Below are 17,296 nucleotides of genomic sequence, written 5' to 3'. Positions count from 1 at the left end.
CTATTTCATTGAGAAATTCCTGAAATTGCGTGATAAATAGTAAACTATTTTTTTTGCGTAATTCCATGTACATTTTTATAAATCGAATTTTTTGTTTATCATCTGATAAACCAACTATTTGTCAACTATTTCAGGAAATTTTTTACATATAGAAGTCTGTAAGTGTTTTATTATAATACTTTAGAAAAGTAAGAAAGAAAAATATAGTAATTATCAATATGGTAATTGCTACTATTAAGATTTGAATGTGTTCTAAAAAATAAGTATCAAATATCAGAATGGAGAAAAATTTCTTCTTTTCCCAATATTATTTATATTAATAAAACACCTCAAAGTGCATATGAAATAAACATCCTATACAACGATTGTTTGAATAAATTAATATACTTTGAGCAAACATATATATCGTTTACAATTTATACAAGATAAGAATGCTATTTTCACAAAATAATACAAATATTACTTTAAAACTAATAGCATATGATAAATGAAATTAATGAATTCGAATTTTTTTAATATCATTTTTTTTTAAAATTGATTGTATAAAAAATATGTATCAAGAATTAGTGTAGAACATTCGATCCTTTAGCTATTTTTAAATAAATATATAATAAAGTTCTGCTTTTTTGTCTTTGCACAAATGCATTAAAAATAAGTTAGTTTTTTGAATCTTTACTTGTTTTTACAAAATAAGTTAGTTTTTTTTTTAAAATTGCATTATTTATCTTTGAATGTAAGTCTTTTGTATAACACAGCTTCTTATCTTAATATATACTAATACATGAGGCAATATTACATATTTTATTTTGGACATTAATGTTAATTATGAGTTATGTTTACATATAATTCTTTTTATCTTTATTTATATAACATTTTTCAATAGCTTTGAAAATATAGAATTTTAATACATTGAGTACTAAGTAGTTTCTATATTTTGTAATCACATACATTTTATAATAAAAATTATAATTTTTTATATTGGATTATACACATATATGTATATACATACATTATTTCTATATACATAATATATTATATGTTTATATGTATATGTTAACTATTAAATATTATTGACTCTCTTGATAATATTGAAAAATAAAAATGATAAAAAATGTTTTTAATAGAAATAAGAAATTAAAAATTTTTACAGTATATTATTATTAGCACTCAATGCATTAAATATTGAAAATTATTTTTTCTCAGAGCTTTTTTAACGCAAAAAATTGTACACAATTTTATATACAAATTGATAGTTGTTATATCCATAATAAATTTGATTTTATGTATTGTAAATCATTTGATATAATAGTTTATTTTACATATATTCGCGCATGTTATAAAATTTTCAGGATCTAGCGTCATGTGTCACTAAGAAGAATGCAATAAAATATAATAAAATGATAAAATAAATGAAAAGTATTACATTCCCACCATATACGAATAACGTAAAATTTAAATATATATATATATATATATATTGTAAATACTTTTATTTAATTTGTATTTTAATTTTTCTAAATATAATATAGAAATATTTTCTAATTTTTTTTATGTTTACAAAAAAAGATACAAAATCTTCTAACAATACTATAAAACTTATGATTTTTATTATAATATAAGATAATTTTCTTTGGTTATGTATTACAATGCATTTTGAATAACTATCATTGATTCGTATTGTCTTTATATTATCTTTTCAAAAAATTCTTTTTAATTCCCTTAATATGAATTATAACTTAACTTATTCGAGTGTTATATAAATACCCATGGATGCACAGTAGGGAATACGTTCTATTTTCCACAACAAGAAGTGGAAAAATCGACGTTCAGTCTTTTGTGCATTGGAATAAAATTCTACTTATTGAAAATTTCATTTTTTTGCATATTGGAAAAATTATATTAAAAGATATATAGTTTTCTTAAAATTTTAATACAGTGATGACTGGACCCTGAGATATGGCACTTAATATCCGATAATTTTAATTTATTTTCAATTATTTTTGAACAACTATCTTAGATACTTAAAATACTAATTAATAACATTTTCATTAAAATGAGCGAAAATTATGTAACATTGTATTTATGATTTTTTTTTATGGCACTTAAAAATGAATTGGAAGACTATTATTAAGAAAGAAAATTACAACGTTAATTAATTTTAAGTGCATTTTCATCATTGATATTGTTAAAAATTATATCGTTGAGCATATGCCTGTTATAACATGTCCATGAGCATGCTCAGGATCTAGATTTATAGATTTCATATTGATTTGAATCTTAGTAATACATCCAACATATTGTGTTTGCGAAATACTTCCTCGTAATCTCTTTCCAAGCAATGGATGTCCACCGATAAAGATTTGATGGCTCATAAGACTTCCCGCTACATTTTTACCGCCAATTCCTGGCGCGGCTGCTTTATAATCTACTGATAAGAGTACGACATTCTTCTGTTTAACAGCTGCACAAAAAATATATTAATTTTATTTTCATTATCATTTTTTATGAAAAGAAAACAAGTATATAATAGTAATATTTGGTTAAATTTTAATTTCTCATCCTTATATTTCATCAATTATTCAATATTTTAATTTTTAATAATTATAATAAATAAGAAAAGAAAATAAAAATAACTAGAAATAGCAATAGGATAGCAATAGGATAAAAGCAATATAGTAGTAGTTAAAAAAATGATATGAAAATAACTATAGAATAAAAATGCAATAAAAAAATTTATTTTTTATACTTTTTATCTCATTTCATTAGTTATGAGCAATATTAATAGATTATAAAAATTCTTTTGATTTTATATTGAAATAAATGTAAATCGAATTTATGTTAATAATCTAGTTTATATATTATATATTTATAATATATATATATAATATATATATTATCAATAGTTCTCTAATATGATTTACCAAATGATTATTAATAAAATTTTTAAAATTATTAATAAAGTTCAATTTATATTATATTTGAATTTATTAAATGGATTAATCTCAATCTATTAACATTGATATATTCATTGGAATTTTCATAAAGATAAGATGAAAATCATCAAAGATAAAATTTTTTTTACCACATAATTATTTTTTTTTATCCTTTTGAAAATTATATTATTAACTAAATATAATGCGTTTATTTCATTTGTCCTGTATATATTTTTTTATTTCGTAAAATTAATTCTTGGAAGAAAAATTTTATTGTGTAGTTATAATTTTTGTGTTTACTATTGAATCCTGATTTTATTAAAATTTAATTATATATTATTAATAATATTATAATATTATAAATTAAATTTAAATATTACCTCGAATATTGTGCCATTTCCCATCGCACAAAGAATTCGAATATGTTGGTTCAAAAGAAGTTTTTATTAAACCTTTATGCGTTTTAACAAGGAATGTCACAGTTCCATTAATCATTTCCAAGATCAAATAATCTCGTTTGCCACCAATATATAATAAGAGACCGGAAGTTGAACGAGGTTTAATCTCCATTTGAATGTCGACTGTTCTACCGATACCGAAATTATCCACTAGAATAATGTTTTATAATTAAAATTCATCATATCAAATTTTAATAATACTTAATCAATTATTATCAATATATATCATTATGTAATACGCACTTGGTTTATATAGATTGCTACCATTACCCGGGAAGAAGAATAATCCTTCTTCAACTTGTTTTGAACATGGAATTACACCAACTTTATTTGTAGGCTCACCAACTGGTTGTCCATTCACCATAAAGTTTCCTAAACATCCTTTAAATGTATCGTTCATACTCTGAGAACAATTTTTAAAAAATTGTTAAAAATTGTTACAAGTATATACAAGTATATTTTTAAATGTATAATTTATATATTAATTTACTCACAATCATATCAAGAACTTTACTAGACATATTTTGAAGTACTCCTCCTACATAGAACGGAGGACTAACATTTATAACATCTATCGTTCCTTGAGAGTGTCCTGTAACTGCTTCATCTTCATCAACAATTAGTTGTCCATAGTTTCCTTTCCTTTTAAATATCACGATATGCCATTTATTGTCATTTATTTTCGTCTCGCTAATTAAGAGAGCTGGTCCACTTCCACAATCAAATTTATAATGCAGCTTAATAAAAATTTAAAATATTAATTAAAATTTAAAATTTAAAAAGTGAAAATAACGTATACAGTTTTTTAAATTCTTCATGCATGAATTAATAATTGTGTTAAAAATTTTTTTAGAGATCAATTTAAATTATATAAAAATTTGATTTCGATTCTTTTTTAAAATTTTATATCAAATTAATATTTTACCTTTCCATTGTTGACATACAAAGCTATTAAATTTTGGTTAGTATGATCCGCCGTATAGAAAATGATTCCATTATCGGCCATTGTTTTGATATCGATTTGGAAATCATAATCATTCTTATATCTGCCGTTTAGTGATCTGTATTCCAATCTACTGTTTCTTGCGGTGCCTATAAGTCAAGTATTTTTTAAATTAAAATTTATTATTTTCCATTTAATCTAAAATATTGTCACGATATCATACCGAATCGCCAAGCATTTTCCATATCAGGATCTACTGTGGGATAATATGGCAATTGACATTGATCGATATATAACGGAGTTGTTCTCTGAGTTGTAGTAGTAACTTCAGTAGTTGTAGTTAATTCATCGTGATAATTAGGAAGACGTCCTTCAATTGTAGGTTCCTCTTCATCAGTTCCCTTATCTAAATCGACGTCGATAATGTCTAACGAAATTTAATAGATTATAGATTAGATTACTTTATCGCATTCATTATTTTACTGCTATAATATTATACTTACTAATCTGAGTAGATATTTCAATATTGTCGTCTGGACTTTCTGTAGGCAATAGAGGTGGAGATATATCTGGTTCTAGCTCAGGTATATATGGTGGAGCTATGAATACATGCGTATATTAAAATAATATATATAATCTTTCGACTAATATTATAATTATATATTAATTATACTAATTATTTATACATTATATACTCGAGCATTTTCTGCGAAACAATACTCAACAATAATCTCTATTAAGGAAATTTTTTTAGATTCAATGAAACAAATAATATTACATCGAAACAATACAATATATTTCTTGGATTATTTCTTTTTATCTTTCAATAACTGCTATCTGCTCAGATTGATATCAATTCTATTGATGATATTTAAATAATTTGATACTTTTTAAAATATTTTAAAAAACATTTCCTAAAATTATTCTAAAGAAATATTATAATAAGTAAAAAATCGTTCGATATTTTATGCGAATAAATATATTTATTTAATATTTTAAATAAATAAAATAAATAATATTATAAATAAAATATTATTTCAATTTATAATAATGTTTAACTATCTAATTTATGAATAATATGATGTGTTATCTATTAAAAAATATTAAAATTATAATGAATTGTGAATTGAATTTTAAATTTGATTTATATATTTATTTTATGTACATTTAAATGTATATAAATTTATTTAAATGTCTTTATTTTATTATATAAGATTCTGCAAAAAAATTTAATATTGCTTTTAGAAATGAAAATTATTAAATAAATTATTAAATAGATATCGAAATCTTTGTAAAATTGTAAAGTATTAAAAGCATTTTTCTAGAGCACCAAATGGATAATAATATTTTTGAAAATAAATTAAATAGTTATATATTTTTATATATAAATATTGAAAAGATATCAATTTTTTTTTATTTTTTTATGTCTTTAGCATATATCAGATCAAAATTCATTCAAACTAATATCAAAAAATATCGAAAAATAAATGCATATTACTAATACATAGTATTATAATAAAGATATCACTTACTAATTGTCATGTCTACATTCATTGTTAGTAAAAATGAAATAAAATTAGAATTTTGTGTTTCTATAATAATTATGTATATCCTCACGATCAATTTCGAGTTTATAATGAATAAATATGTTGTAATTAAGATTAAAATGTTAATATTAATTATTTACTCGATGGATCTCCTAACTTGCACTTTCCAAGAAGAGCATGAGGTCTCTCCGTCGTATTCGCAAAATTGACAATAACACCGTTCAATGTTGCATCTCCGATACAACCGACAAATGGGGTCATAGCTCCAGTTTCAGGAATACCGAAGACAGCTGGTAAACCACCGATATACAAACTACCATAAGGTATTTGCAACACAGGCGGTTCTATGTCAGAACTGAAATTCTTAGTGTCATCGATATCAAGTTTCAAAGAGTCGTGTGAATGCGTAGCCGTGACTACATGCCACTCATTGTCGTTGAATTTAATACTCGCGAAACTCGTTCGTAATTCCTCGCCCTGACTGTTGAAGACGAGTACACCATCAATTAGGGATAAATAGCTAACTACACCTTTCTCATGATCAGTTACGTAAAAGATTAAGCCATCATTTGCTAAAGTTTTAAATTTCAAGTTCACTTGAAGAACATTTGGCACAGAGATATTGTGCCATCTTACGTAGCCGGGTGCATTCTCTTCGAAAGACACCAAACTTGCAAACTAGATTAAACAAAAAAAAATAATAATAATAAAATTAAATTATTAAAATTTTTATTATTCAAAAAATAAGATAAATGTATAATTGAATCTAATTATCTAAATTTCACTTATTTAAATAAAAAGTTAAAAACAGTGGAAATAATTAGTAAATTTATTAAATGAACTTATTCATCTAATTAATGAAATTCTATTATAGTTTTTTAAATTAAAAATAAAAAAAATTGAATCTATATATCTCTTTATATCTATTTAAATAATGCTTTTAATCTAATTATTGAAATAATAAGTTAGAAAGCATAGCTTGATCGAAAACTTATGTTTCAAAGATTATAATTATTATAGTTCAGACCGCAGAATTATATTTTTCGAATATATTAATAAAAATTGTCTATTTATCTTATTATTATTATTTTATTATTTTATCTATTATTATTATCTTATTATTTTATCTATATATATACGTCCATGATACGTCCATGATAAGCTTTAGTATATTATCGTCATATGTTTTATAAATACATCATAGTAATAAATATCTAAAATAATGGATGAATATCATCAAATTTACAATATTTTTCTAAACAGATATTGGATTCTACGGATGTATCGGATTTATAGAATAATCCATAAAAATAAAATAAAATTTTGAGTGACGAAATTACAGTAACAATATTGCATATAGTTAAATATATATCGTTATCATTAGATGTTATAATTTAAATTATTCATTGTTTTATATTTTATTTTAGCATTTCGCGCATGCGGAGTGCTCAAGTTTTTTATGCATATATACTAAATACTATGTAACATTAAATCATCATTTAGTATAACGTTATTTCTTCAATTATACATTTATATATATATTTATATATATATTTATATATATATTATATATTAAATATTATATATTATATATTAAATATATATATTATATATATTTATATAATTATACAGTTATACATTTTAAGTGTCATTTATCATAATATATTTATAATAGCCAATATTAAAATTAATAAATAAATAAATAGCTTAATATTATAATTAATATAATTACTGTAACTAATATATCTATTTTGAGAATTTAGAAATAATTGTATAAAATATAAAACAATTTTTGTAACTGAAATTATAATTATATCACTTTCATATTTTTATGCTTGTTGTTCTTCTATTATTATAACTTCAATTTTATATAGAATAACTGATAATACAATGGAAATCCTCGAAAAAGGAATGATTTTATATAAAAAAAATAATATATCGAAAATATAAAATAAAAAATCTTTTTATATGATGATTTGTTTTCAAGAAAATTGATTTTAAGTATTCGTCAAATATATTATTTCTTGATTTAATATATTTCGATATATCTTGATTTAATATATGGTTTATTCTCCCTAGATTCAGATTTGTGTTTATTGTACTAGATAATTAAGTATATATAATAAAATAGAATATTAACTATTATGATAAATTTTATATTTAAATGATATGACTTCTTTGAAGGTTGAATTGTTTATGATGAAGCTTAGCAATCATGTTCTCTTGATCTCATATCAATTAACTTTTATTTATGGATCAAATTTAAATAGGTTCATATTAAATCAGTTATTTATTATAAATTTTGATTAATTAAAGAAAAAAATCACATTCAATCATTTAAAACAGCAGAATAGCTAGAAAACTATATTTATAGAAATATAGTTAAATTGTATATTCGATGAATGGCCAACATTTTCAATTTTTGTAATAATAAAATTTATGTATATTAATATTCTGTTTTATTATATATTTTTAATTATCCAGTATAACAAATTTGAATTAAGAAATTAAATTATGATCATGTATTAGATTATTATATAGTTAAGTACACATGTATTTGACAAATTTAAAGTCGATTTAAAGTCGACAAATTTAAATCGAAAACAAAGGATTATATGAAAAAATTTTATTATATATTTTCAATTTTTTCTATATAGAATCACGCTTATTTTGATTGTATCATCATTTACCGATCATCATTTATATTATTTTTTCATGAAATAGTAATAAATATGGTAGTATCAGTTTATTTATTATATTACTTATTATATTACTTATTATTTTAAGTATTATTTAATTAAATATATATGATATATTTATAGAAATAATAAAAATGATCATTCTAATGCATATTATCATAGATGTATCTATGTATATAAATAAGATTCAATATAACATCTCAAAAGCCATGAATTTATAACTTATAATTTATAAAATCGAATTATAATCTTTGAAGCATAAGTTTTTGATTGAGCTATTATTCACTCTTTAATTCGTTGTACGAATAATTAAAATGGAGTCAATTATTTAGAATAGAAGTTGCTTCTCCGATTTCAATCCTCTTGAAATATATTATCAAGGTTATTATTTTGAACAATTTTTTCTTATATTTCAACGATCACTCAACTTAATTTCAATATATAATACGCAAAAATGTTTTCTAACTCACATATATAAATATCTGAATAAAATTTAGAATAATTTAAATTAAATTTAAATTAAATTTTGATTAGATATAATATATTTATTATTTTTTTTTATCCATCCACTTCGCAGAGGTCAAATAATAATTAAATGGATTTGATTAATTGGCCAAGAAGTTAATTAAAATTAAATATTAAATAATCCATTATTGTTATAGATCTATTCCTTAAGAGTTTTCAAGTGATACGATATACAAAATTAAATTATTTCTTTCTTTTAACTTTAACAACTCAAACTTAATTTAAACTTAATTATAAATCAAATTCTTAAAAAAAATACATAATATAATGGTTAACAGATTAATAAAATAAATGTTTTTTTATTGCAAAATAAATAAACTAAATTTATAAGATCCAAAAAATGCCAAAATTATTTTCAAAAAAACCATTTTAAAAATTAAACATATGTAATGCACATTTTTATGCGAATATTTCTTGTCTATAATCTTAATAGCTAATTATTTGTGTCATATTGTATCATAAGTTTTTCAAAGAATCCTCTTTGCAAAAAATGCAAATTTAGTAAACACACAAGAAGTTTTTAAATTTGAGAAAAATCCATTATATTATTAAATTCTCTTAGTAAATATTTTCATATCAATTGTATCCTTAGAAAAAAGTACGCTAAGAACACAATTTTAAAAGTATAGAAGATATAAAATGTAGATTTAGACAAAAATTTTCTAATTTATTAACTATTCTTAGTTACTTATTTAATTAATTATTATTTAATTAGTTATTTAATTAAGAAGTTATGAAGTAAAAAAAAAAAATTTTTTTAAGATGATAAAAAAAACAAATGAAATTATGACGTTTTTGTAAAATGTAACTTTATACAATATACAAAATATAAAATGAAAAAATAAATTATAAAAATTATGTTTCAAATTATATATCTGTCTTCTGAATAATAATAAATATATACTTAATATATAACGATTTTGACTATTAATTTGAATTGATATTTGATTTAAATTCAAAAAAATAAATAATAAATTATAATTATATAATTTGCGATATTCATATTAAATTTTATATTATATCATTATTATGTTTGAAAATATTTTAGACATAATATTAAAAAATGGAACTAATTAAATTTTAGACAAGTTATATTTATAAAACTTAAAATAATCTTATAATGCAAAATATTTAAGACGTAAATCTAAATCGATATCGAATTTTTATTTTAATTAGATTTTAATTCAAATATATTTAAATTAAAACTAATTAAACGTATTCAATTACTAAAATAAATTAAACAAAATAATACATTCTTAATTAAAATTTAATACACATCTAAGATAAACTTATTCGGAAATCTAATAAAATAATTCAAATATAATCCAAATTTAAATCTATCTAATTTAAATTTATTCTAAATTTAATCTAAATTTATTTCAAATTTTAGAAATATGACATTGTAATATTAGAAATGTTTTTACGTATTTGTATATTTGAAAATCGAATGGTTATACAAAATGAATCATCTGAAAGCTGAAATAATTTCGAAACTGTTAATTATATTGAAAAAATATATAAAATTTTCAAATAAAAGTTAAATATTTTATAGAAAAATTCAAAATAATTCGTTTTTTGTAAGTAGACAAGATTAAGTTTACTTTTTTAAATGAAATTATATATCTTTTATATTATTAAATATTATATTATTATAAATTTTATATTATTTAATAAATCAATTGATGCAACTTCTTTATTAATCCTATACATATCGAAAAATTAATAGTTTAAAAAAACATATTTAAACTTAAATTTCATAAAATTTTATACAAAATTTCTCTGACAAAAAAAAAGAAAGTATAAATCAAATGATTTATATTTGTTTTTCATATATATATAATTTATATTATATATATTTATATATATATTATTATATTTTCATGTAAAATTTTATAAAATTAAAATTAAAATATCTTTCAAAATAATGATTTTTCAGTATAAAATATAATCGAATCATTCATTAAAAATACTGCAATTTCACTTAAAAAATAAACTTTATACATTTTTTATATATCCATTTAAAAAAAAACAAATTATATCAATATTTTTGAAATCATTCAATTTTTGTCTAAATTTTTTTTTTATATAATCAACAGTTTCGAATTTATCTTTCAGTTTTAATTCTTTAATTCATTCTTTATAAACAGAATTACTTAGGACACTGTTCTTGATAAGATATCTAAAATTCAAAAACAATAAATGTAACTTTCATTCCAATAATTACTATTATTTTTATAAGTTTTCAAATGATTGAAATCAGTATATAACGAGCATATTTATTTTATAAAAAATGTTATATTACCCGTATTGGACAGCCAGGAATTACGCCAAATGCTTGAATGTTGCGAGTCAAATCAATTATGGTATCGAAAATAAATACTTCATCGATGCAGCCTTCGAAACCTTCATTGGTAACAGGTTTATAAGGATGTTTAGCATTCGGCGGATATCCTCCGAAATAAATGTTATCCGAAGATATCAAGTTTCTTCCATTTCCTTTTGCCTTACTTTTAACTACATTTACACCATCCACTTTCAGAACACCCGACTTCTCGTATCTTAAAGCTTGCAAATTGTGCCAATTTCCATCATTGTATTTGTTCATCGACTGCAAACTTGTTTCTCCTTCACCAAGATCGTATTGATAAAGGACATGACCATCCTTCATTTCCAAGGATAAGAACTGTTTACCTTTACCCATCAAATAAATCAAACCATCTTCCGTAAACGTTTTAAAGTTCAATCTAATGCTAAATTTTTTAGTATCCGGCGAGATTTGGAAATCTTTCTTTCTCAAAATGGCGTATCCATGCTTGTCGAATCTGTAACCAGTACTCGGTTGGAAATTGATTAATTTATCTCTTTCTATCGCTGGTTTATCGTTATTCTCTCCATCGATGAAGTTCCAGAAGGATACTGGCGTGTCTTCTCCTATTACGAGTTCTTCCATTTCACCCTCGAACGAGGTCGCAGTCACAGCGTTCTGCATATTGAAAGACGATGGATAACCACCTACGAATAGCTTTGAGTATTCTTGATCCACATTAAATATCGAGTACGAACCATGCAACACATGTGTCTTTTCATGTAGTTGCTCTTTGCCTTCTCCAATATCCTCGCGAATAATTAACTTTACATTCTTGCCGGTTCTCTCGACGATTATCTGACGCCATATATTGTCCGATACGAATTTGTTATTAATGATTTTCTCAGGTCCGGATCCTAAATCAATTATAAGTACTGGATAACCACTTTCGATCAACAATGCCATGAAATCGTGGGTTTTCGAGCGAGGTAGTTTAATATTTTCTTCATTTCCTAAATAAAGGAGAAAACCATTTGTCGTATTCGTTCTGAAATACAAAGATATCTTGGTAGAAGTAGCCAATAGAGGTAAATTTTCTGGATTCTTCAATTCTAAAGTGGTATTTCTATAAAAAGTGAGACCAAGTTTGTAACGATCCGCAAGTTCTCTCGCATTCGCAATTTTGTTCTTTAATGCTTCGATCTTGCTCTGCAAATCGGTTCCATTAGCCTCTATCATTTTCTGATTATTGTCCAAATTATTTAATAATTTTGCAATATCTGGAAAATACTTGTCAACAATGTCTAGTTGCTTTTTCGCCTGAGATATGTCACGAATGGATTCCGAGATGTTTTTTGACAACTGTTTCGTTTTCTTCAAATCTTCTGGAATTTGATCAACGATACCCTTTGTGTCTCCTTCGGAAAGCTTGATATTCTTCTCTACCTCTATGATTTGATTCATAGCATTTTGAGCTACTGTCGAAGAAGAGGTTTGAATATTACTAAGAATCTTTTCGATGTTGTCCAACATTTCTCTATTGCGTTTATTTTGTTCCGAGATCAAAGCTGCATCTATTTTGGCATTATTTAAATCATTCTCAGGTTTCATCATTGTTTTCGACAAAGTATTATTGGCCGATTTCAGCAGATTTAAAACTACCTCTCGCGAATCCGACATCATTTGCTCAATACCATTTGATAATTCTGTAGCGTTTATTGCTGCGTCATGAGCATCTATTGCAGCTTTACGAGCAGCTTCAATAGCTGTTCCGATATTTCTGTAAGCTGAAACAGCTTTCACGGCATTCGTATTTCTTGTGTCGGTCAAAAGATTATCCAAATCTAAAGATCGATTATAAAGATGTTCAGCATGATCCTGTGCATCTCGAACTGGAATTACCAATCCTATTAATAATTGATCATTTTCTGCAATTGTTTTATTTAATATATCTGTAGAATCATCTATATTATTTTTCAATATATCTACGTTGTAATTTGCTTCGTCGAAATATTGGCTCGCATTTCTATTTAATTCTTCTCCAGCCATTAAATCTTCCGCAGCCTCCACAGTAGAATTTTTTACAACATCGAAATTTCCAGTCTCAGCTGCGATTCTGTTCTCTTGGTTCAATCTGTCGACCGTGCTAGCCAATTCTTGAGCTTTCCAAATAATTTCAAGAAGATCATCTAGTTTGTCAGTCACATTCCTGATCTTGTTACTGAGATTATTAGCGATAGATGATAAATTATTGACCGGTATATTGTAATCGAGCATTTCTGACAGAAGAATATTAGACTCTTGAGCTTGATCTGTTGCGCGATCTCGAAAACTAACGAATGATACTTCTTTGATTCTTTTCAGAATGTCTGTTGCTTCTTTCAAAGCGCTGTCTACCTTAGCACCAGTACCCAATTCAATATTCAAAGCTAAGGATTCTACTTCAGAAACAGTCGATTTAACTAAATTTATCTCTCTGATCACATCTTGTTCTAGCAAATTCATATTCTCCAAAGTATTTTCTGCGGCGAGTTTCCATCTTATACTATCTTCTGCAGTATAATCAATCTCGCGTTTCTGATTCGAAACTTCCAACTCTAATCTACTAACCTCTTGTTGAAGAGGTAAAAAGTTCACTCTATTGGGATCTAAAAGTTTCACCTTCGGATATAGATCATTCACCGAATCATTAATAAATTTCAATCTTTGATTAGTGAAGTAACTCTCGGCCACATTGTTAAACTCTTTAAAAATAGGATTTAACATATTTGATAGTTCATCCGTGACATCTAATAAATTTCCAGTGCAAGAGTCACAAGCAAAGCAACCTTGGCCTGGAATTAACACATTTCTGTACGGACAATGATCACATTTTTCTCCAATAACTCCTGGCAAGCAACTACATTGACCAGTAGTGGTATTACATGATACTCCAACGGAATATCCAATGTTACATTCACAAGAAGTACATCCATCTGATCCGTAGTTCCAATAACCTGAAATTAAAGATCATATTTTTAAATATAATATTAAAGATATACGTAAGTTGGTCTATAATAGATCGTAAATCCGAAATCCTAAGTTCTAAACAAATTCTGCATTTACAATATAAACAAAATTTTGAAATTTAATCAAAAAGAAGAGCTAATTTTTCAAGTTTATAAAAGGCGTAGTTTTTAGTTCATTTATTTTATGTTATTTTTATTAATTCTAAATCATCAAAATCATTCGTGCATGTGTTCATATTTTGACATTTTTTTTGAATTCTTGTTTTGAAATAATTAAGTTGATCAATCAAACAATTGCAATCATAGAAACTTATAATAATTTTTCATAACTAATGTCCTCATCAAATCTTAAATTTTTAATTTGAAAAGATGATATTTGAACAAATTTTTATTTTGTTTGATCTAATTTCTGTTTAATCAAAGATTTAAAACTTAGGATTTAAAATTTCCTTAAGACCGGCTTATAAGATTATTATAAGTAATATATCTATGTTTTAATTTGTGTATATAATTTTTAATAAAGTAATATAATAAATATCGAAATATATATCGAATTTCATGAATTTTGAATATATATTTATATTTTATTTCATGTTATTATATATGGAGAATATTAATATATTTATGTTAAATCTTTGCAAAATTCCTAAAAATCAAAAAATAAATATATTTTTATATAAAAATATCGATTGAAGCTTATTATTATTAAGTTATATATTTAAATTTTCATTTTTTAGATAAAAGAAAATAAAAAAGATAATTTTATCTCTTTTACTTGTTGTGTCTTCATCTCGCTTTATCGAACTCAAACATAATTATATAACTTAATTAAGAATTAAATAATTTTTATGTTTATTTTGACAAAGATCTTATAATTATATTATATATTCTTTAATAAAATATCCGAATATTTAACAATGATAAACAATATAATTCTGTTCTTTTTATAATAAAATTTCATTGTTGTTTTTATTCTAATAATCATATATAGATAGTATGCATATCAAACAACAATTCCGAGCCATCAACTAAAGATCGATTCTATATTCAAATCTTGAACGAACATTTAAGCGAATTACAATCGCGTTTTTTGATGTATTTTTTATTTTTATTTTTTTATTTAAATATTTTTTTATATATAGATATACATACAAAATAAAACATAAATATATATATATTTATATATACGTTCCGCAAATTTTAATACGCAAAAAATATAATTATTCGTTATTATTCATTATGAAAGCTTATTTAAATTTTATTTTTAATATAAAAATTATTAATAAAAACTAATAGTTTTTTAATTAATTACTTTATCTTCTATAATATTTAACAAGTAAAATTTAAAAATTTAAAATTTAAAATTTAAAATTTGGCATATATAGTTTTATAATAATTATATATATACTTCTATATATATATATTTTTTTTCTCTTTTTCTCTTTTTTTTTTTGAATTTGGAAAAATTATCTGTTAATTCAGATTCAATCTCATGAATATTTTAATAAAAAATGATACTACTGTTCATAAATTGTAATAATGGCAAGAAATAAATTATCTACTATTTTACTTAATAGAATTACATAATTTTTTAGTTTCTCTTTGAAATTTCTAGATTTATTATCAATTAAATTTTTATTTTTTCAATTATTTTGGATATGGAATATCTCTCAATATCTCTCTAGTTTTATCAATTTTATTCCTTGTGCAAAAAAATTATAAGTACAGGTCAATATTGAATTACAGATCTTGTAATCTATCTCAAAATAAGTAACTTACTATCTCTTTTTTTTTATTTAAAATTGTTCACAAAGTAAGAGATCCAAAAACAAATAATAAAGACAAGAAATCATAAATCAGTTCGGAAACACTTGAGTGAGTTAAAGTTATCATCCTATTCTTTTTCAAAGGTATATAATGATTTTCTGATATTAAAATTTACATTTTTAGATTCTACTCATCAAATATGATCAAAAGTACATAAAAATAAATATAAAATTTTGCTTTCTCTAGAACAAAATTTAATTTATAATATGAAATAAAGATTTCTACCTGAAATACATTGATCACATCTGCGTCCAGTGACACCAGGTTTGCACAAGCATTGGCCAGTCATATCATTGCACTGACTACTTTCAGAAGCGATTCCACAGTCACACGCTTTACAACCGTCGCACGAATCATAATCATAATAATTATCCGCGCAACGGTCGCATTGTTCTCCGATCACATTCTCGCGACAGAAGCATTGGCCCGTGTAACTGTCGCAATGTTCCATTCCACATTCTTTGCATAGACAATTGCGACAATCCTTCCTCTCGATAGCGTCACCGAAAAATCCTGGTGCGCAAAGATTACAAGCTTCGCCATAAGTGTTGTTCAAGCAACGTAAACACTCTCCTGTTCTGGAATCACAGGAGCCGATTTGATTGGTATCAATATTGCCGGAACATTCGCAGGGTTTACAATATTCGCCATAAGTTTCAGGATTCCCATAGTAACCGGAAGCGCAGGATTCGCAGCGAGCGCCATAATAGCCAGGAAGACAGTCGCAGCTTATTTTGTTTCCTTCTTCATTCACTTGGCAGCCGGTGGCAAAATTATTAGATGGAACAGGCAAAGGACAAGCGCAAATGAGGCAATCAGTGGGAGTTCCTCCGGTAGCGTTTCCATAATAACCTTGTTCGCAAAATTCACAATGGTCACCCATTGTACCATCTTTGCAATCCTGTGATAAAAAAGTTACATATATATTTCTAATATGAATTTTATCTATTAGGATGTCTCATAAATTTCTTTTGCACCACGCTAGGAATGATTTTAATTGATTATTTTTATATGAATATGCAGATTTATCTATTAATCATTTATGGCATCG

The 17,296-nt window shown here is 23.9% G+C and overlaps 1 protein-coding gene across 1 annotated transcript in view; it reads right to left on the bottom strand.

Moving 5' to 3' along the window:
* Nucleotides 1–1,585: 1,585 nt before the first annotated feature.
* LOC412663 (laminin subunit alpha) overlaps nt 1,586–17,296 on the bottom strand; it is a 43,458-nt gene continuing 27,747 nt past the window's right edge. The window contains exons 12-21 of the mRNA XM_026443946.1: nt 16,471–17,146; nt 11,408–14,406; nt 6,022–6,559; nt 4,838–4,933; nt 4,558–4,761; nt 4,317–4,483; nt 3,886–4,128; nt 3,635–3,794; nt 3,314–3,541; nt 1,586–2,461 (exon numbers count right to left, since the gene is read on the bottom strand). Coding sequence (XP_026299731.1) covers nt 2,193–2,461; nt 3,314–3,541; nt 3,635–3,794; nt 3,886–4,128; nt 4,317–4,483; nt 4,558–4,761; nt 4,838–4,933; nt 6,022–6,559; nt 11,408–14,406; nt 16,471–17,146 — 5,580 coding nt within the window. The 3' untranslated portion in view covers nt 1,586–2,192. The remainder of the gene's footprint in view (nt 2,462–3,313; nt 3,542–3,634; nt 3,795–3,885; nt 4,129–4,316; nt 4,484–4,557; nt 4,762–4,837; nt 4,934–6,021; nt 6,560–11,407; nt 14,407–16,470; nt 17,147–17,296) is intronic.

Source organism: Apis mellifera, linkage group LG11, assembly GCF_003254395.2.
Source record: "Apis mellifera strain DH4 linkage group LG11, Amel_HAv3.1, whole genome shotgun sequence".
Classification (NCBI taxonomy): domain Eukaryota; kingdom Metazoa; phylum Arthropoda; class Insecta; order Hymenoptera; family Apidae; genus Apis; species Apis mellifera.
Note: the sequence above shows the minus strand (reverse complement) of the source record. Positions and strands in the feature narration are given on the sequence as shown.